This window comes from Xiphophorus couchianus, chromosome 8 (assembly GCF_001444195.1).
Source record: "Xiphophorus couchianus chromosome 8, X_couchianus-1.0, whole genome shotgun sequence".
NCBI classification, from domain to species: Eukaryota; Metazoa; Chordata; class Actinopteri; order Cyprinodontiformes; family Poeciliidae; genus Xiphophorus; species Xiphophorus couchianus.
In genome coordinates, this window is record NC_040235.1 from 16964832 (window position 1) to 16987322 (window position 22491).

Below are 22491 nucleotides of genomic sequence, written 5' to 3' on the forward strand. Positions count from 1 at the left end.
ACTGTCACTGAAACATAGTGTATTGAATGTAATAAAAAATAATACATAATTCATGACCATCAGTATAAATACAGTGGTTTTTGCTAAGTGCACATTTCCACTCAGACATCACTCACACACAGTAAGTGATTTTTATTTTTGCTTTAATGTAAACAACGCAAATTTACATAATAAAAAGATAAAAAAGGGCTGCATTTTGGTTAACACTACAAGAGGGACCAAATGCCTCTTTGCTTTGTCACACAGCTAAATCTCTACACCTATCTGACTCTTTTTTTCAGTTTTGTACGGTTGAAAAACTCATTTGGCATACATGTGTTATCCGTTCCTACTACTTTGGACTTTCTTCATAAGTATTCCCTCCAAAAAGTCTAACTTTTGCTTAGCTTGGCAATTTGGTATACTGTTTTTCTCTTTTCATTTATTTTCCTATTAATCTTCATTCAGAATGCTTATCGTTGCCTCCACCATTCCTTCTTCCTCCCTTCTTTCCCCCTCGCCTTTGCCAGTAAAACAGCAGGTAGTCAGCTATAAGCCTCTCTGACATTAGCTGATATTAGGCCACAGGGTCTATTGGATGTCGCCTCACTGTGTGTGTTATTGAGCAACGAGTTGCTTTCTGGGTAATGATCAAGCTCACATTTACGTGTTCATGGGCTCTCACAAACAAACATATTTCCTAACCGATGTAAACACATGAACAAATGTTTGAGCCCCACACTAAAGCCTATGCAATCTCCTAAATACCATTACCTTGCACTCAGTCTGAAGAATGAAGGAAATGACAAGGATGTAAAAACCTGCTCTACACCTGCACACTAAATACACAACTCACTTTTATACAGCTGGTTTTAGATTCAGCTTATTTGAGCTGTTATAAAGATTGCATTGTCTACTGCCTTTTCATTTGGAATCTGAAGGATGTGCAGAATTTCTAAAGTGTGGCCCTAACCATAGTAGACGTCATTAACACAGAACTGCACACCAACCACTTCTAGACATCCCACATATTCAAGTTCTGTAACACATACTCTTTGTACTACCAGCTGCAACATTGTTTTCCCCTTACCTAGATACACTGCTCATGTAGGCGTTATTAGGGTCTTAGTATGTCTCCCAGTTGAAAAAATATTAGTCTGCGCTTCTTCTCAGTAATAGCAGGAATACATTTATGAATAGCATTTTAGACTGTTAAACACCCATGTATTTCAGATGCAATGACCCTCGATTTCATGATAAAACTTTATTTAAAAGAAGTCAAAGTGTCCAAAGAAGCAGCTTATGTCAATTGAAAAAGGGTTATCATATTCAGCGTGCTTGGGAAGACTTCACTCAAGACCCGTTTAGGAATCTTTACACTTTTGCGGAATTGTGGAAAAGTTTTTGTTTTCTCAGGTCAGTCAGTACACCCCGTCCATGTTATATGTCTCGAAGTGGGAGTTCCCTGACAGAGCATGTGTAAAATTTCCATGAAATATTGTTGGATTTTTCAACAATTTGAAGCAAGACCAGCTGTGGTGGCCTCATGCCATGGTACCAAACACATCCCACCCACACTGCTTGGCAGTTTTCCAGGTAAGGAATAAGAACATTCTTGGCACCGACCATCACATTCACAGTTAGTGTGCCTGCAACCAAAAGGATATCACCAAGCAGCTCCAAGTTGCAGTCTGAATAACCAACAATCTCCATATCAACACGTACTGAGTTGTTCTTTGGCCTCTTGACAAAGAAATGTATATGCACCATTCGCCATGTGTGGTAGGGATTCCAGCTGGGGTAGAAGTATGCATACCTCTGAATTGTGCATGTGGTTGCTGGGTGACAAAAAGGAAAGCTGCAAGTAATTTAGGTTACATTTCAATTGAACAAAAAAAAGCATTTCTGAAGAACCCAGGGCTAAGGCCTGGAGGAGGAGGAAAATGGATTGGCAGCAGTTCAAAGGAATGATAAGATCATTTTTAAAATACTTGCAACAGGACTTGTAAAAACATCTAGTGTTATGCACCTTGCACAAAGAACCTGTGGTCAACTCAGAGTCATCAGCAAAAAGAGCTTTTGCAAACATTATTCCTTTTCCATTAGGTTGAAATTATTGCACAAGGGGGCATGTTCTGTATTGTGAGACCTCTCATTGCTCATGCTGTAGATAAATTGATAAACAATTTTATTGTATTTCTTCTGGGATACTAGGGCTGATTCTCATGATGCCAGTGCAGAAACATTTGATATGTACAGAGAATTACAACAGACTCAAACACCCTTGTACAATTCTAAGTTGAATTATTGGGTTGTGGCCCAGATTTTTCAACTTTGACTTGATGGAAGAGATTTCAGCAGCACCATGAGTGCGTTATTATGGTGATTGATTTTGGACTGAAATTATTCTTTTCTAAATGTTTAGCAATCCATCTACTGTATATGTGAGCAATCTTTCAGGTTTTGGAGAAACTAGGGCAATCTTACTCCAATATGAAGGAGAACTAAGAAACTTGCAAGTATTATTTTTTACTTGCAAAAATAATACAATAATATGAAGTATAGCTTATAGTATAGCTTAAGACTATACTATAAAAAAATAAGAAATAATAATAATTTAAAAGAAAACTTCACAAATATACAGGATGAAATTGCGGCACAGGCATTGTCGGCTATATATACTGAAGCAAATTAATACCTTCGGCTTATTCAAGGTCCTCTGCTTAAACTCCACTGAACCATTTGACTCCTAAACCCCCTTTATGTAACCGCATCCTAGAGTCTGTGAATAAAGAGTTTCACTGTCAACAGTTCTGTTAAAAGTTCTTCTTGTCAGTCATTTTATGACCCCTTTGGCTCTATGTTTCAGGTCACTGTCTCATTGGAAAGTTCAATGCTTCCCGGGCCAATTTCTTTCTCTTTTTTACCTTCCTTTTTCCCCCCCTGCTATCTCCCTTGAGGTCGTCTTTGCAATTCTAATAAGTTATTTCTCCAGGGATTTCTGGAAGCCCTTTAGTGTCCACCTTACAACTAAATGTGAACTATTCTGGCCCATTTATATATCATAGAAAATATAAAACTTGTTGTGGTACATAGTCTCTGTGTCTTGGTTCTGAAAGGTTGATATTTTTTGCTAGTGGCATTATTCAGCAGCCTATTATTTTGTAAAGAACTATTTGTTTTGGCTTTCGGCTTTATATACTAAAAATCTAAAATGAAAACATATCAGACAGAACATTGTTCTGGCTGTCATCAGCTCACCTGAAGTCTATCTGCAATAACTGTAATTCCTGTATACTTATTTCAAAGAAATACAATACTTTACGTTTTACAGTTATATTTTTATCAGATGATTATGTCTTCCTGGAGTTGTTTGGTGTTTCACCTTACTCTCTGTTTGGTTCAGTTTCTGTTTGATCTTATGGTTGCAATATCTTTTGTTTAGTCCAAATCATTAGCATTTTTGTCTTTTCCTGCCTGCCTCTGGACTATTTCTGCTCCTTCCTATTTCGAGCTTGATTTTGCAAAGTGATTTTTAATTCAAATTCAAAAGCAAAATTCACATATGTGTTTGTTACACACATAATTTGAATTGTTCTAAACTGATCTTCTTGACCTATGAAAATGGAGAAAAAAAATGTAAATGATAAAAAAAATAACTATTTAAATTCTTCAGTAGGGTGAAAACACAATGAGCCTCTAGAATGTGGCTACAGGTGGAGTAAATAACTTTTTGGGTTTACAAACAAAGAAACAGAAGTTATTTTCAAAAAATTCACAAACTTACTTCCTGGCTTACTCTATGACTTGATAAAAACACACACAAAAATACTTCATAAGAAAGTTAAAATAGCTGAATGAAAAATGTTTTTGATGCATAACTGTAAAGAACATTATTCATATAGTAAATGCATTAATATTTGGTCAAAGGTTCCTTTGCTTAAATTACTGCATCACTGCAGTGTGGCATATATGTGATCAGACACAACACCTCAACAGCTCTGTTGAGGTGTTAAGGAATCCCTCAGCTAATTTGCATGGTTGGCTCTGGTTTCTCTCTTTTCTCTCTACACCAGTAGCCTCCTGGGCCGGTTTGCACATCCAAATCACAGTCATTAGTGCGATTCTATAGAACTGGACTGCATGCTGAATAGAAATTTTAGCCTTTTAATTCAGATGTACGAGTCCAAAAACACAAGACAGGGCACTGCTTGACTCCTAATGACTACAGTCTGAGAGTCCAGACAAAATCCCATAGCTTATCTATAGAGTGATACTATTGTAATTAAAGCAGGTATTGGTACTTTTAGCAGACAAACTTGGCATTTGGCAGAATTGCATCCTAGAACCTTAAAGCTTTATCAGCATTTACGGGAGAATAAAAACTAAGGAGTATGTTGATGGGGTAAAAGGCACACATCCTAATTTGCAACACCCATGAAAGTTGTGGGATGACAAAGAATATTGCTTGCAAAACAACAAAACAAAATAATTTTTTTTCTAAACTACTATATGTTTATCAAACCATATTTCTTCACATTGTATCATATGACATTATAACATTGATGTATCAGATTGTACTGCACTGTGCCCTTGTACATTTTTTTGTGAATACATTTTAAATGTAGTTTAATGCCATGTAAAACCTGTTTTCCTTAGATAAAAATATGATAATATTAATACTAATATACTAATATTAATTCTACTTCTAATAGTAATAACATGGATTGAATAAATTACCAGGGTTGAATATACATTGTCTAAATGATCAGAGCAATAAACTGTAGAACTAACAATAGTTCAAATCCTGATAATTATACTGAAATGCTAACTTTGAGAACAATCAAACTAAATTGAGAAAAAAACATTTTTTCATATCACTGTGTATTTTATTATGGACTCTTTAATAACACTGTTTCCTTGTACTCTCCCTGTACATGTGTGGTGTCTTCTCACACAGTCTAAAAACTGTGTGAGAAGTTTTTAGATTAGGTTAAATTGTCTCTCTAAATTGTCCTTTGGTATGTCTGTGCATATCGTTTGTCCTTTTGTTGCCTGCAATGGACAAGGGATCTGTCCAGGGTCTACCCAGAGACTGCTGCTGGAGCCAAGACTCCAGGCTTACCCTAAAAGAATAACCAAGATGATGGATGGATACATTATATTTAATTTGTTCAGATGAGTCTTCATCAATCCTGAGAGAGTTTACTATTAACCCCAACCAGTTTGTTCTCTTGTGTAGTCATTATCAGTGAAAATGTTGTCGTTTGATATATGTTGACTTAACTCCCCAGATCAAGCTATCGTGTGCTCACCAATGAGATGATAATTACTGAAAATTAGTAAGGAGCATGGAAATATAACTGTGTCTGCTGAATGCCTGTGAGCACTGTGGGTTGCCAGATTCACAAATTATTCATGTTGTGGTGTCGTTCTCATTTTAGAGGTGAACAGTGAGAAGGCGGTTAAACTGGATGCCTTTCACAAGTGTTTTTGATTACTGTATTTCTTTTTCAGCTATTACTTTATGCTCATTTGTGAAATCTCTTTCTTTTTTTGAAAGAAATGTGTTGAACAAAATTGTTAACCTGCTGCCTCCTGACACTTCCTAAGTTCTTCTCCAGAACTAAAACTAAGACATTTCTCGTCAGATCAGAGAATTAATTTTTTCAAGATGTGAAAATCCTTCAGGTAAACATGCTACCATAAGCCTTTAATGAAGGAGTGTTTTTTTTGGTCTGAAAACTCTGCTATTAAAGCCTAATTAGTGGACTGCTGCAGAGATAGTTGTCCTATCTTCTCTTCAGAGTAAAGCTGGAACTCTGACAGAGAGACAACTGGGTTTCTTCTTGACTAAGGCCCATTTCCCTGATCTCTCAGTTCATACAGCCGGCATGCTCTATAAGTCCTGGTGATTTCAAATGTTCTCAAACTAGCAGAACTTTTTCTGTATCTTTCCCCAGATCAATTCTGTCTTGGAGGTCCAGAGACAATTCCTTTGATTTCATGATTGGCGTATGTGCTCTGACATACATTCTCAACTATCCAACCTTCTTTAGACAGGGCGTGTGCCTTTCCAAATTAAGTCCAATCAATTTAATTTACTACAGGTGAAATCCATATAGATGCTGAAATATTTCAAGAATTATTAGCAGAAACTGTTCCAATTTGAGTTTCACTGGCAATGACTATGAATACTTAAATTTGAGTTGTTTGTTTTCTATTTTTTTTTACAAATTTGCAAAACATTAAAAAAAATTATATTTATGTGTAGAATTATGAGGAAACAGATTGATTGATTGGCACAACTTGCAAAGTAACATAAGAGGAATGATTTAATCACTGGAAATATTTTCTGTATGTATGCCAAAAGTGAAGTTTTGAAGTGGGAACATGTACGGCTGCGTGGAGCTTACATGTATATGGTATTGTCAGACTTCATATTATGAAAGAAGAATGGATGGAGAAATGTACCAGAACTTACTTGATAGAAACTTGATACTGAAATCAGTGTGAATTTGAAAGCAAAACAATGGTCCCAAACATTCAGGAAAGAAAACAGTTGCAGAGAAAGAAAGGAAGGAGCTATGGGAAGAATACAAAACTGTTCATGATACAAATGAGTCAGCAGTAAAAGAATGAAAGTTTTTTTGTTTGTTTTTTTTTTACTAATTTTGAGTTTCATGTCAATCCAAACTGTCTGTTCACATATTAATCTTTTTAGTAGTTAAACCAATAACCACACTGTCCATACAATTCTCCTGAAGTGTCAGGTAAGTGAATGGAAAAGTGTGTAGCACACAGTGTTGTTTAACCACAATAATTAGCAAGAGCAGCAGCTTACTTTGTCTCTGTCTCTGGACAAAATGGACAACAGATTGTATTTAAATATTCTGAGTTTCCTTCTAGCATTACTTTGAAATGACATTTAAGAGTTACTGTCAAAGATCACTTTGAAATCCTGTTAACTTTTAAGGCTTTGCAAGGCTTAAAAGTTAAAAGTAAAGTCTTACTCATCTTACTCAATTGTGGAGATCGCTCCTTGAAAGAAGTTTCAACTCAACTGTGGAATATGGATTCTTGTCTTATTGTGTTGATAATACAAATTTATTTATAGGCAGACACAAGACTTTTATTTAAATTCAGACAAGATTTTAGGTCATTTCTATAATATTATTTTAGATGTATTTCGTGTTATTTTATTTTTTTTCATTTTCTTTTATTTAGTTTTTTCACTGCATTTTATGTTTATTATTTTAAAGCACCTTTGTGAGTTTTGTCTCTAAAAGGTAAAAGAAAATAGATAGAATAGATGGATAGAAAGTTTAAGTTAGTGGCATGAAAGGCAGTGTCTTTGGAATAACTTTTTGTCAACTACACAATACTATAGTCCAGTTGAACATTGAAGAATAAAAAAAAACAGCAAGTACATAATAAGACTTTTATCTGCTTCTATTCACTGAAGCTATCTAATTAATGTAATGTCAGGTTATTAAGTTTAAGGTTTCTTTTGTCCAAATTAACAATATCAATGGAATTTACAATGTTCTTAAATTATTGCCAATTATGCAGAAATACTTAACAAATCAAATTAATTCCTGACAAACGTAAGCCAGACAGCAACTGCTGTGCAGCTAACTAATGCAAAGTGTTTTGGTTTGGAGAAATGAGACTGTTGGCCCACTCATCTGAGCAGAAACTGTGTCTACCTTAAAGCTGCCAGACTTTCTGTGTTTCAAGAAACAAATTCCAAACACTCATTTGCTGCTGTGACAAATTACAGGCAGACTGGCTTATTGTAGAGCATCATTAAATCTTTGGATAGGTTGCCTAAGCTACATTTGTCCAAGCTACTGCTACAGCTTTTCTCCTGATCTCAACCTACAATGATATTGCATTAATATTGAAATTATGACCAAACCAGAAGGGACTATCATTAGTCTATGTTGAGTAGCCATTATTTCATGTACTGTTTTGAGAGGTTTTTTTCATACAGAATGTCCACACAAGTGTCCTTAAGGCTTTGTGCTCAGTTCCTTCCTTTATAGATTTTTTCTCCCAACATACTACTTGATTTTGAACATGCAAATAAATATGAATGCCATGAGCTACAAATATGAATAGAGAAGAACAAGTAAAAGTTAAAGCATTTTTAGTATGATGAATTTAAATATACACTTATTTTTTTTACAGCTGATAAATAAAATCCATTTGCTGCTGTAAAACTTTTCAAAAATATTTGCTATAGGTGATGATTATCAGTTCAATAATTTACTGAACTTGCCAGGGTAAAACCTTTATATTTTGTATTACAGCAAAACATATTATTGACTCAGGAGCAGTGAGAATATAATTAGAGCTTCAAAAGAAAATCATTCACAACGACTTCTACAAAACACAATTTCTGGGATAGAAATCCCTCGCAGTTCTGGCAAAAGTGAAAAAAGGAATAAATGCTTCACCAGTAACATGAAAAATAAACAACTGACTGTATAGAAAGGGACTGTTCCATTTTTATATTTTTCTACATTTTAAAAACATGAAAGGTGGTCATTTTCCTGAGATTCTCAATATAAAATATCATCACACTTTATCTTCTGCTAGATTAGGATCATCCTCAAGACTCCTTAAAATAACAATAAAACCATCTCAAAGATAGAATTTAAAATATTTCTCTCCTCCTGTCATGTCCACCATGTTTTTGAAATACACTAGCTAAAGTGTATTTATACACTAGCAGGGCTACCCAAACTTTCTCATCCTGCTTGCTCATGCCTAGATGGTATCTTAGGATGGAGTACCAGCTCTGATCATGTAATGAAAGCTAAAATGAAAAGTGTTTTTGATCTTATATTAGTTTCCAAAGTTTCCCCCAGAAAACGTCCTAAACCCGGTGGTTGGGTGCGAGGGCAGTCATTCATTTAGCGGCCTGTCATGTTTTTCAGTTTAAAAATGTTTAAAGCTGACAGGAATTTTGAAAATATCAGTTGATAATTATGTGTTATCACATAACACATAATGTTATGTGTTAGAATTTGATTCAATACTTTGATTGGAAGATTAATACCTTCCAATCAAAGTAATGAATCAAATCTTCCAAAAGATTGGAAGATTAATACCTGAACACCAACTATAAAGTCTTAAAAAAATGCAAACATTTTAAAAAGACTTAAATAAATAAGCAATGCTTAGCCTGGTGGTGGCACACGTAAAGCCTGGTGGGCCACCAGGCTTATAATACATTGGGGGAAACCCTGGTTTCCTCATTCTTTACTTTTTTTGGCTGGGGCAGGAGGAGACAGTGTGGTGCTTGATCAGCTGTTCATTACACAGTAATGGTTTTTGCCGTCAGTGTTTACATGCTCACTTTGATAGGGTTAGTTTCGGGTTCCAAACTCTATTGTGCGAGACATTTTAGAAGTTCAAACATGCCTGAGCAGAAGTCAAATGCAATTTGTTTGAGGGCCTATCTGATGCTTGCTTCAAACTGTTTTGTGGTATTTGATGTTTAGGAAATGAGACGTAAGCACAGCCCAAAATGGATTTCTTTCTTTAGTGACTTACTCAAACTAAAAGTTGTATGTCAGCTGGTATTTCATGTCTTAAATTTACATTCTCTTACAGTTCTTGACATAATGAATGTCTATGCATGTATAATAGAAAGGTGAGGTGATTTATTTGACAGCAACAGGAATGTTCACCTCAAGAATGATAGACAACCTGCCTCTCTGCTCCCACACTTTTCACACATACATGTCTCCAACTCTTGGTTGGCCCATCTCTTCTATTTCTGAGGGAATTAAGATGTTTGTACTCTGCATACAAAGATGAAATGAACATGGAAATCTTGAAAAACAGACAGCACATGTGTTTTTATACAGGAATTTTACATGGAATTTTTGGTTTTCTGGTATTTTATACATGCGGTTGATAGGTTTATTTTGTCATAACCTGCAAAGAATCAGCCAGAGACAGAGATTAGGTTTCTTTTAATTTCTTTTCTGCAGAATAGGAGAATTGAGAACAGACGCGACGAATCGCTGTCAAACACTGTCTGAAATCAATTCTGCTAGATCTTTCTTTGCATTTCTCTTTATTGTATAGAAAAAGGAGGTTGGGCTTCTTCACACAGAGAATTGACCAACCGTCTTCACATTCTTGTACCTCCTATGGACATGCCCTTACAAGGGCATGCAACTGACCACAACTAATCAGTTACATATGGAACTAATAACACATGAATGTTTAACGTTATCAGCTTCCAGGCAAACATCCTAAACAAAGTTAATAATATACTACAAAAGAAAGAGAAGTTAAGTACATATAAAAAGAAGAATAATATGAGAGTAATAATATAAAAAGAATAATATGAAAAGAATAATATGAAAACATAACTTGTAAAATAAACTCATGAGTAAATGAACAGGAGGATAATTTTTCTAACAGCGGTGACATTGTGTTATAACATCTCCATTAAGATGCAACTTTATCATAAAACACTTTAAATGCTTGTACAACTTTGCATAACTCGCTAGAGATTTGCTGGTACATCCAGCTCATGAGACAAAACTAGACATGATATTGAAAATGGATCATGAAAATGAGAATATTTTGACAAAATCTTTTCAAAAAGTAATGTAGTTTTTTTTTGGTTTCACAAGAAGAGGGAGATGAGAGGGTATGCAAATAACAAAATGTGTTCTAAAGAAACTATTAGTGCAAAATAATTCAGCCTAGATTTGACAAGGCAATAGATTACTTTATATGTCTGGGCAAAAATAAATTATAAATAGAATGACTTAGAATTTGATTCATTACTTTGATTTAATGCGTTTTTGAAGTGGAAAACCCACAGTCTCTTTGAAGAGTTGCTTATTGCATAGTTTGATCATATTCGCTGTGTGTTTAAAAGGTTGGATCCAAAGTAAAGCATTGAGTTTAATTTGTATTTACAGGTAAACAAATTAATAATAGTGGTGAAAAACATGGATTGGGTCAATCCATGTTTTTGGATTGTTTCTCTCCCTGTAAACACATTCAAACCATCAAAGCTCATGTTTTCTTTGTCTGGGTTCTAAAGCTAGTTCTACCCATTGTTCTATAGTTGTATTGTTTTGTCTTTTAGGCTCAGATTTCCCATGTGGCAATACTACGTCACCTCCCCTCCTTTATACTAGTTATTAACTCATTGGCTAGTTAGCTCATCTTCACTAACACACACGCACGCAGACACATGCATATGTCTGTACTACTGGGTTCTTGGTGCCTTCTGCTAACAAAGAAAAAACCTTCCATCAATACATGTTCTGGTTGTGACACATATCTTTTCTGATCTGTAATATTGCTGCAATCTCATTGTATGTATAATGTTTTATTGTTAGTTAATTAGTTTCTCTGTTGTCCTTCATTAATCTCGTTTTTATTATCATAATTCATTATTAGATTTTATCAGCTTTCTTATCATTCATTTTTTCCTTTTGGCTTAGTAGTTTAGTTGGACGTCGATAGTACATCATACAGCTTATTTGCTTAATATTTTGACTGTAAAGATAAACTACTGTGTTAATATAATATTTTGGAGAAAAGTTGTTTAGGCTTATCATGTGTGCAGTATTTGCTGTCCAACAGCATTGATACATTTGATACTTGTAACACAAAAGAAGGATATTAAAAGGTGTTCATGTTTAATTTCTGAAAAAAAAAAAAATCTAATTTATTTTTTATTTTGTTTTCGTCTTTGTTGTCAAGCCTCAATAATAATAGTCTAGCAAGTAGCACAATACGTTATAACATAAGCAAGAGGCTGTGTAGAAACTTACAAAGAATGTAAAATTTCTAATAGAAGAAAACATTTTCTTTCATTTTGATTGCAAATGTTTGCAATGGCAAAGAGCGAATGAGAAACAAAGATGTTTGAGGGAAGCTGATTTTATTTTCTTCTGAAACAGCTCAATGTGATCTGTGTGGTCCATGATATGAAACAACAGCTACAGCAGGAACAGATTATTATAAGCCATAAACAACCCACAGTCCGTGAACGTCACTGGTTAATAAATCAAGCGTCCTCTTTCACAGTAAATATACTGTACATAAGCCACACTACGTGTCAGAGCTGTCGTCTACAGCATACATAATGGCTTGGTTTAAATCTGATTCAGTTAAATAAAGATTGTCTAAGGGACTCAAGTCTCAGACATTGACTACATATCAATCTAAAATGTTTGATTTTATGTAGCCCAACTCTGACTCTCAAACTAAAAAGAGCATCTGCGGTAGCAGCCAACGGTGTTACGAAAGTGTTTTCAAACCATTTGTACATTCTCCATCACACTTTTAGCAATTATTTCTTCTACTGAGTACAGAACATGTTGCCAAGTAAACAACTTAAGACGTGGGAGCTTCTTCAATGCTTTTATAAATAAGTGTTGTTGATTACCCAGACAATAAGGGTTGATGACTCCATGAATACAACAGGAAAACTCTGGAGCTACTTACTTTGTTACTTTAAAATAGTCTCGAAAATAAATTAAACTGTGTTTTCAGCTCAAAAAACAACAACGTCATGTCGAGAACCCATACAAAATAGAATACATGTTTCAGATTACACACTGACAACTGGATAGTGCTTTTAAAAAACATGCTTCACATCGAGTAGAAATATTATGTGTCAATGCATCCCAATTAGTTATTAAATATTAATAATTAGTAACATTCACCTCACAGTGTTAACAGCATGCCAAGCAAAAGTAATTTGAAATAAAATGCATGTAAAACAGGTGTAAATCTGGTGCTTTATTTCTTATTAAAAAAGTACCTGAGAGAATGTGAGACAAATAATGTAATTTATATCAATCATTTAATTTTTTTCCTTTGAGCTGCTGATGCAGGGGAAGGAATTGTTGGGTAAGTGAGAGGGAATCGGTACACTGCTGAGGCAAGAGGGGGAAAAAAAGGATGGGGGGGCTGTGAAATAAGAGTCACATCTGCATTTCAAAGATGTTGTGAAGAAAAGTGCAGAAAATAGGAGTAAAACTAGCAAAGTGCTGCTATAAATACACAAAGTGTGAAGTGGAATCTAATGGGAGCAAGTGTTTGTGAAGATAAAGCTTTGGTTCTTCTGACAAATGACACAGTGGATTTGAAAATGTGGAATAAGGACTTAAGTGAGATGACATGCTGTAATACACATGTTTAATTAGCAGCACTGGGAGTCAAGTATTAGAAGCCAGTGTGCTTGGCTTGTGTGGTTAGATTTACAATGATGAATGGAAAATTTGATTTTAATGCCTTAAATAACTATAATTCCTTTTTTTGAAAAGGTTTTATGTTCTTGCCTTCAAAATATCTGCTGATTGTGAATAAACGATTATTTCTACCTCACAGTAGAGTTAAATTCTTTAAAATCACCTATTGTAAAGGATCAAAATTGGTGCAGCAGATCAGTCTATGTTATGTTTTTTGCACTTAGTTTCAAACAGACTTTACACAAAGATATGGGTGTTATTTATTGAAGCACCCACAATCAGTGGCGGAGCTAGACTTTTATTTCTGGGGGGGCGAATGGGGGGCCAGGGCTATCTGTAAGGGGTCCACTGACTATGACAATGACAATACAGTAAAAGTACTTTCATTCACATACTATATATAAATAAAGACTCATGAAATGAGATTTGCTCATGTAATTTGCAGTTTATTATCAATGCATGCCACACAAAGCATAAGTGGACATTAACCTCTAAATGACACCATTGTAACAAGACAAGACTTACAATGAGAATGCAGTGTCACACAGTTCACAATTACAATATCTCAAAAAAGAAGGTTGTATGTTATGGAAACTGTTATTTAATAGATGCTACATGTGCATTTTATTTTCGAACTTAATGCAGCTATGACCAAATGTACTGACTCCTAAACTATCATTGGTACAAGTACCAGTCGGTGAAGACCCAAATCATGACGAGAAACACAAGACTTCTTCATGCACTCATAAAAGTAAAATCCTTCGGTTGTTGTGAGATGAAGCAAAATATGTTACAAAGTCATCCATGTTGAGGCCCCGTGCCCTCCTTGACTCTATGCTAAGTGTTCCAATGTGACTTAGCCTGGCATCAGCCATTGTTGTCCTTAGGTAACTTTTAATTAATTTTAAAGCAGAAAAGCTTCTCTCACAAGAAGCAGTACTAACTGGACTAACTACTGCAATCTTGCAAAGTCTGAATAATTCATGTAAAACCTCTTTATAAGGTTCAAGAAACAGAATAAAATCAAGCAAAGTAGAAGGTGTGCCTAAATCACTCTTTATTCTCTGATCAAGCAAACGCCTTATTTGGTGCACTTCATGTTTCAGGTCATCTAAATCTGACTCAAAGATATGTCCAAAAGCAATCAGAGGCTCCTCATTCAAGAAAGTTGCACTTTTGGGGTTTAGGGACTGCACTCCTTGCATGATCTCACAATTTTTCTTTGAAAAACGCCTCTTTAACTCCGCTATGAGACAGTCAAGCACCTGATTAAAGAGTGGTCTGGGGAAGCCCTCGTCATCACATTTTCTCTGTCCTATAGTGCTCATTACAAGTGAGTCAAGAAATTTTGAACTTAATCTTGGATTTCTTCTGTCAATTTTTACACTGATTTTGCTCTTCTCAGCAAGTTCCTCAACCTCTTTCCATAGTTCATCAAAGTACTTTTCATTTCTGTAGTCCTGGAAAGTGTCTATAAGAGCACCTACTAGATCTACAGCTCTTGCTAGGTCAAGAGTGCTGGACTGAAGCATGTCGGAAAGACATTTGGCATCACCAAGCACTTTACAAAAGGTAACCAAAAGACCTAAAAATTGGATATCTATTTGAAGAAGCAGGCCCCTTGCCTCCACTGTTCTTTCGCCATTTCTTTCAAGTGCAATATCCTGCAACAATCTCAGAACTGCTGGAAGTCTGTCTCTCATGGTACGGCATGCCGTATACCTGCAGGCCCACCTCGTATCTGAAAGTGCCTGGAGCTCCCTGGGTTGTTCTGCTGGATACAACTCTTTCTGTACGTCAAGCCACCTCAGATGAACATAAGAGCCAGACACAAAGTTATGAAGCTGCTGTAGAAGTGCAAAAAAGTCAACGACCTCAGGGACTGCTTTGGTAGCATCAACAAGGACTAAATTCAAGCAATGTGCGTTACAATGAACATAAAATGCAAATCTGGCATTGCTCTGAATTCTGGCAGATACACCAGAATGCTTCCCACTCATGACGGATGCACCGTCATAACCCTGTCCCACTAGGTTATTCCTGTAGTCCAGACCATGTTTCTCAAGACAGCTAATGATCATTGCACTAAGACCTGCTGCATTAAGGCTTTCAGCTGCCTGGAAACATAGGAAGCTTTCGTGGATGACACCATTGTAATAATATCGTACAACCAAAGACATTTGTTCCTTTTTTTGCAAGTCTTTTGTTTCATCTGCAATAACACTGAACACTTCACATTCCTTCACTTCTTTTATGATTTCAGTCTGTACCATCTCTGCTAAGCCCTGAAGAATTTCATTTTGGATTTGATGACTTGTGTATTTTGCATTGGCACATCCTCTAAGCTTTTTTTCAATTAACTGATCATGCTTTGCTATTTCATCCAATATAGCCAAAAAGTTTCCCTTATTTCTAGAGTCCCCAGACTCTCGATGACCCCTTTGAGCAATATTTTGTGTTGCAGTCAAAAGAAGAACATCGGCTATTGTTTTAATATAATAACGGTTTTCTTCCACCACTTTTTTCCGGTTTGTGTTTATAGAATTTAGCATGGTTGTATTTCCCTCATTAGCCCTTTTATATTGACTCCATGCATACATTGCATTTACATGGTGCTCTAACTTTGAGTGAAGCTTAAATCCAGACTCCTTGGACAATGCCTTTTTCCAATTACTGAAGCCGGAATGCGAAGCAAAGACACTATCTGGTGCATTAGGCAAAGAAAAATGCCTACAGGCAAAGCAGTAGGAGGAGTCTTTAATAACAGAATATTCTAACCAAGAATAGTCTTTGTACCAGGAGCTGTGAAAAGTTCTCTTTCTTGTTCCATGCTGAGTTCTGGGGAAGTTTGTCAAACTTGGCTGAACAGGGCCCTGTTCTTTTGACTTTGAAATATCTGGAATACAAACATAATGGTTATGTACACATAATTTACATGATCATTACGTCATGTAAATTGTGCAGCTACTAAGCAGGTCTTAGTGTAAGTAAAATTACCACTGGGTCCTTTTGGAAAAGCAAAAGGAGTGCTGGACACTGCTGAGAAGAGATCAGTGGTATCTCCTGCAATTGCCCCTTCTGGCTCATCATCATCCTGGTCAGGCGCAGAGCTTTCTGTGTTTTCAGACTCCTCCTTTGATGGAACTACGTTGTAAAAACAGTACATTAACATAATTGAACCAACAATTAAAGAAACACATTAGCAGAAGCCAGCAAGTAAAAATAACCTAAAACGGGGCAGGAATTTGACTGTTTCTGTAGATACTCTGACCTGGTGATGGTGGATTGGTGTTTGCCAGACTTTCTTTCTCGTGACTGTTCTCAGGACATGAGCTACCAGGACTGCTGATGTCAGAGCTGAACCCTGTTTGATTTGTGCCTGATTTGCTTCTTTTTATAAAGAAGCTGTCTATCCTGCCTCCCTGTCTTTTCATTCTCAACTGACCCTAGGAAAAAAAACAAGCCAGTCATGTTATGCCAAGTATCACTTCCTATTACTTAGTGTTAATAGATCCCCACTTCCAGTGTGTAGGTCAGGGGAAACAGACTGTGGCTGTATGTTCAGCATTCAAACTTCTCAGCTACTGGACCGACTAACCTGTTTTTGTTCATGATCATTATCGACTTTATTTATAAAGCACTTTAACAGCAGCCAGAGCTGAAATAAAGTGCTAAACATCAGCGATAAGATAAAAGAAAACATAAAAGAAAATGACAAAGCTAAACACATAAGAATTTAAATAAATTAAACATTTCATGGAAAACATAATAAAGCAAAAAGAGTAACAGATTAAATTGTCACAAGTTCATGCCCTTTCCTAGGGGAAACGGAACCTCTAACAAAGTGTTGCCGTTTCATAGAAAATGTTTAGAAAAGAATTAGTAAAAATAGCAAATGTCAGTGGGGAACTTGTGTGGAGTTTTTTCACTCATTTTATAGTACAAGCTGGCTCCATTAGCATTACCTTTCACAGGTAAGAAAGAAAGAACACAATTTTATGAACAGAATTTCTTGACTTTGTGGCCAAACGACAGCTTCTGAGCCAATAAATATTTCCCATGTAATTATATTGGCCAGAAGTAACTACTCTGATTTTTATTTTCTTAGTATAGCTAACATTTTTCATTCTGTATAGTTTTATTTAATGCGAGAGCTAATAAGAAATCGCTGTTAGAAAGAAAGAGCATTACAGACCAGAGGATTTTGGCAGGTCATATAATCAGGAATGTCGTGATCCATTCTGTCTGATAACACATGCACCACGTTGGATACTTTTTTTTTTACTTCCCGTATTTATCCTCCCGACATTGTTCAGGCAGACGTGAGTGGTAAACACACTGAAACACGTCAGCGTCTTTACAATACTTTTTGCTTCTGCGTGCATTACGAGTCTGACTGGCAGACGTGACGTATCATAGGAACTGGCCGACTCGCTCACTAAGTCGGCGTCTACGTATGTCTATAGCTGTAGCATTGTTAGCTTGATGCTCGCAACTTATAGTAGTAACTCAACTACCAGAAACTATTTCCTGGCTGAGCACAAAATGTTTTTAACGGGGTTTTTTTATTGGTAGTAGTAAACCATTGTAAAACTTACCTTTGAAGTCAGATTATCCGTCTTGGAGTCAAATCGACTGTATTCCTCTTAGCTGTACAATATTTCTCTATCGTCTCTTCGCGGTTCTCCTTCTCTTCTTCTGTTGGGTCAACTCTGTTGTGTCCAAATGGTGTATCACAATAAACGTAAATGGTGCATATCGCCCCCTGCTGCTTTTGAGCAGTCACAACAGTCACAAGTGTCACAACCCATTGTGGTACATAGTGCTACCTACTGTGAAGGAATGACTGGGTGTCGTGACATGTCGATCATTTGGGGGGGCCGCTGGGGGGGCCAATCAGATGGCTGGGGGGGCACTGGCCCCCCCGGCCCCCCCTCTAGCTCCGCCTCTGCCCACAATCAGCCTGAAAGAGTGTTTTGCCTGTCATCTGCACGCAATCAGCCAACTGCAAGGGAATATGGAAGTACAGCAGTGTGTGCATCTCACAATTAGTATGGAAATTTTTTTGAGCTTCCAGTGCAGGTGTAAACTGTAAAGGTGTAATAAAGTGAAGAGTGTCGAGATGGGAAAGAGAACATGTGGTTCTCTGCAAATTACAGAAGTCTCTCGGTGGACAAAATGTACCCAACAGTCTTGGAAAGATAAATAACTACAGCAAATGACCAATTTATAAAGCCAGGGAAAGGGTGGCTAGAGTGCTGTGGATGAGTAGTGATTTGATGCTTGGTAGGACGAAACAGCATTTTGGTGAATTATTCATCAAATATATTTAAAGATATCCAATAAGTATATTTACCAGCCATTACTTTGATTGTATGGAAACGTCATACTTTCTTGACTATATTACCAGAGCTATAAACTTTCCTGAGTGTCCTTTTTTTTTTAAATTGCAGCCAAGTAATAGATTTATTACACATGCAGTACAGACCAAAAGTTTGGACACACCTTCTAATTCAATGGGTTTTCTTTATTTTAATGGCTATTTATAAGGCAAGAAATCCCACTTATTAACCTGACAGGGCACACCTATGAAGTGAAAACCATTTCAGGTGACTACCTCTTGAAGCTCATCAAGAATATGCAGAGTGTGTGCAAAGCAGTAATCACAGCAAAAGGTTGCTACTTTGAAGAAACTAGAACATAAGGGGTATTTTCAGTTGTTTTACACTTTTTTGTTTAGTGCATATTTCCACATGTGTTATTCATAGTTTTGATGCCTTCAGTGTGAATCTACAATGTCAATAGTCATGAAAATAAAGGAAACTCATTGAATTAAAAGGTGTGTCCAAACTTTTGGTCTGTACTGTATAGTGATATATTCTGAACAATTACTTTTGCTATTATAACTAACAGCTAATGTTATTCCAAAAGACAGTTTCAGAGTAGCTTAAAAGTATAAGTACAATTAATAAAAAATTATTTTTAATTCAGAAATGTAACATTTGAAGATTCTGATTTTACATCTAAGGTAAAGTTAAAGTGACAACAAGTGGTGAAAGGTCATTGCTAAAGTGGCTGGGTGTTTACAAAGTGCCTTGTCTAAGCATATTATTGGACAGTTCAGTAGAAGAAACAGGTGCAGGATAAACCACTGGTGACCTTCATGCTAGACATATTTGATGCAGTAATTCATCCTAATGCAGCCCTGTCAAAGGTTTTGGAGCTAATACTATACAGTACATTGACACTAGTCTGCAAATATTTCAAAGCAGAAACTTTAGTTTTTCACCTCATTCTATGGTATATTCTAGTTTACTGAGAAACAGATCTCAGTTTTTGTTTTTTTTCCTGGCTGAACATAATTACAACTTTTTACTTAGTTGTAAAAAGGTGAAAATAGTAATGTTATTGATTGACATAGGGCCTGATCTTAAAAAATTCCAAATAATGAGTGCTAAATTGCTTGTTCAAAAAAAAAGAAAAAAACAAGGAAAGAAATAAAATGCATTATGCATGTGCCATGTGGCCATACAAAGATTGAGGGCACATGTAATTAACGGCTAAACAGTGGTGTGGACACCAGATCAACTGTAAAAACATAAAAAAGTTCTAAACATTTGTATTTCATGCTGCAACACTTTTTTATCTCATAGACAGACAGATTTAAGTGATTTTAAAACCGGCATTTGTAAAAGTCCAGTTCAATCTTGGCTTCAGTACAAATGTGTCTCCTTCTCAGAGTTTTATTTGACCTGGTGTACAGACCTACAGTCTAGAGGTATAGAAACCACTGTGCTCCCCACTGCTTAAGGGCAAATGGATCAAGACTGCCTCTCTCCTGTGGTTAAAATCTCTAAACCGTGCCATTCTTTTATCTGTCAAATTGTGCCCTGTCAGTGTATCAGAGGCAGTTCCCAACTGGTTAAACCTTGTGAAGCATTAGAAAACATTTGGTCTTTTCCCATATTAGGCTGTAGACATGTCAATCATGTTAAAGTAATTCTCTGAAGATGGATGTCGAGGCCCATTTAGCTTTCAGCTCTTAAGGTGATCAAAATAAAAACAATTCCCACTCCAGCTCTTCATCCCTATCGTATTTCTTGACATGTGGCCCTTGGACACACACAGATACAACGCCAAGTCAGTTAAATAAAACAATGAAAGCTTCATCTGTGTTTTCTATCCTCTGCTAAATGTTTGAAATCTTTTTAATGCATTAATAAGCTAATTTGGGTTTTTAAATTCTTATTCAAAAAGTAGTTCATTTTGTTGCAAAGTAAAAAGGTTCACTTTAAGTAATTAATATGAAGTCAAAATTAGAATATATTAAGCACAGAATTACAAAGCAAATTAGCTAACTTTGTATAAAGGATTCATACAACAAAATGTCAATGGAAAATAATAATAATATTGAAAAAAATATATGTGAAGTGAAAGTAATGTTTTGAGGTCAGGTCTAATTTTTATTAGAAAACTGTCCATGACTGCACAAACGCGTTGGATTATGGAAACTTGACAACTGGATCACATGTAGTACTTGATTATAATTTTATGAAAAGTATGTTCATTACATAGTTAAAGGTTGTTAGTTTTTATAAGGTGCTTTTAATCTAATTAATAAGTGTCATGGAAACCCATATTCTAATTTATTGTGATTCTATGCCATCTGCTGAGACAAGGTTTAACAAGGCTCATGTTCCTATAATGACTGAACATCGATTGATCCTGCTGACTGTATAAATCCATCGAATCATCTGCTAGTCCTCTCCAGCTAAACCAAGAATAAAGAAAACTTGTGTCAGCCTGACAGGTGTACAGCAGCACTGAAAATTATATGTTGCTATGCTTTCCAGGTCTCTGGGTTGTTTAACAATTATTAGTTAATTAGATTGACTGAAGCCAGGTTGATGAGGTAACTTCTTACACTATACATCTGGTTAGCTTTTACTAAACTATTACAATAATAGCGTAACAGAACCTCACTTCAAGAAATTCCAAATTAACCCTTTAAAATTCTTCTATCATAATTGCAAGCAGTGAGAAACAGATTTGAGAGCTTAAATTAATTAAATCAGTAAAAATGCTTTGGCAATGTTCACATTCTGCAGGACAAATGTTCAAAGGGGCCAGCTTTAAAATGTCAAGTGAAGACACAGTAAGCCAATTCACTAAGATATACAGTACAATATGCAACTGGATGTTGTGGGATAATATGTCTGGCTACACTTAGCCCATTTAGTGGAAGATGAAGGAAGCGTGAGTGGCTGATAGAAGGAAATAACTTAACACTAATAGTACCAGTGTCCTTTCATTCTACATGAAGTGTCGACAGAAAAACATTTTCAAAAAGCCTTTCAGTGTACTTGTAAAATCCATAATACAGCCACTGAAGACCAGAGTGTTTCTTTGAGGATGAAAAATCTCCTGCTGAACCCCTGGTGTCCTCTGCTTGGGTCTGAGATGATGTACCAGTAGCACACAGGCAATGGAAGATTTCAATAGATCTTTTAGTTTTCTTAGAAATTTAATTTCAAAATGGTAGTAGTTGGAAAGTGTACCATGATAACTATTAAAACCAGCAATCATTTTAGCCCTGCCTCATCATTATTCTCTAAACTTTTTATGTAGTCTTAATGGTATTCCTTCATGCTGATTTTAAGTGATTCTATGCAGATTTTAGCTCCTATTTTGGTTTTTTAGAACAATTTATCTGAGAACACTGCCGGTCCGATTAAAACAATCAATTTCTTGAAACAATATTTTGTCAGAGTTGAATGTGTGTCTGATTATCATCTCATTAAATAGCTTGACTGCTTCACATTTTTAGACTCCTGGATGATTTTTTTTTTTCTCAAACACTTCGGTAATCATCTGATTCCATCATCCATCTAACAGATTTATATTTAGCACTGGGGGTACTTTTCTCAAACAAAAATTGACTTTTCAATATGTTATAGTTAGGGGTTCTTTTCTCATTGGATTTTAATTCATCACTCAAATACAAACTAAAGTGCTGCAGTGCACTTCCCAAAAAATATCTGATCTTCATTCTTTCTCCCAGTGAACCACTATGTGAGAAAAGCCCGCATTTAAACATTTGGACTACACTTGTACTTGGTACAATATGAAGCACAGGCAATGAGCTAAATCTAATAGTCCAGATTGCTCCACTTTGATCTCAAGCCCTTGTGCTTTGTTTTGTTCTTTGTCCTAAAATTCGACAGTAACATAGACGATACATTTTTAACTGGGTTACTTGCAATGATCA

General features: G+C 35.8%; 2 protein-coding genes across 6 annotated transcripts in view; both read right to left on the bottom strand.

The window, feature by feature from the left end:
• The window catches only part of astn2 (astrotactin 2), a 276226-nt gene that overhangs the window by 86591 nt on the left and 167144 nt on the right, over positions 1 to 22491 (bottom strand). The gene's annotated exons all lie outside the window — the stretch shown is intronic.
• Positions 13649 to 18168, bottom strand: LOC114149293 (zinc finger MYM-type protein 1-like). Of its 4 annotated transcripts, none has more exons than XM_028025029.1 (4): positions 16495 to 17815; positions 16221 to 16367; positions 15787 to 16119; positions 13649 to 13915 (listed from the first exon to the last, which is right to left on the bottom strand). In XM_028025029.1, the coding sequence occupies exons 1-4, from the start codon at positions 16655 to 16657 to the stop codon at positions 13899 to 13901; spliced, it is 660 nt and encodes a 219-aa protein (XP_027880830.1). In that variant the 5' UTR covers positions 16658 to 17815; the 3' UTR covers positions 13649 to 13898. The 4 variants fall into 4 exon arrangements, with proteins under 4 accessions (XP_027880830.1, XP_027880829.1, XP_027880828.1 ...); XM_028025028.1 differs by having other exon boundaries at positions 13649 to 14729; positions 15073 to 16119; XM_028025027.1 differs by lacking the exon at positions 16495 to 17815 and adding an exon at positions 17822 to 18168 and having other exon boundaries at positions 13649 to 16119.

Coding starts and splice junctions, on each gene's coding strand:
- LOC114149293 (XM_028025026.1), bottom strand. CDS start 16,657: ATGAAAAGACAGGGAGGCAGGATAGACAGCTTCTTTATAAAAAGAAGC. Junction 16,368..16,494: donor CACCAATCCACCATCACCAG/GTCAGAGTATCT, acceptor TTTACAACGTAG/TTCCATCAAAGGAGGAGTCT. Junction 16,120..16,220: donor TTTTCCAAAAGGACCCAGTG/GTAATTTTACTT, acceptor TTTGTATTCCAG/ATATTTCAAAGTCAAAAGAA.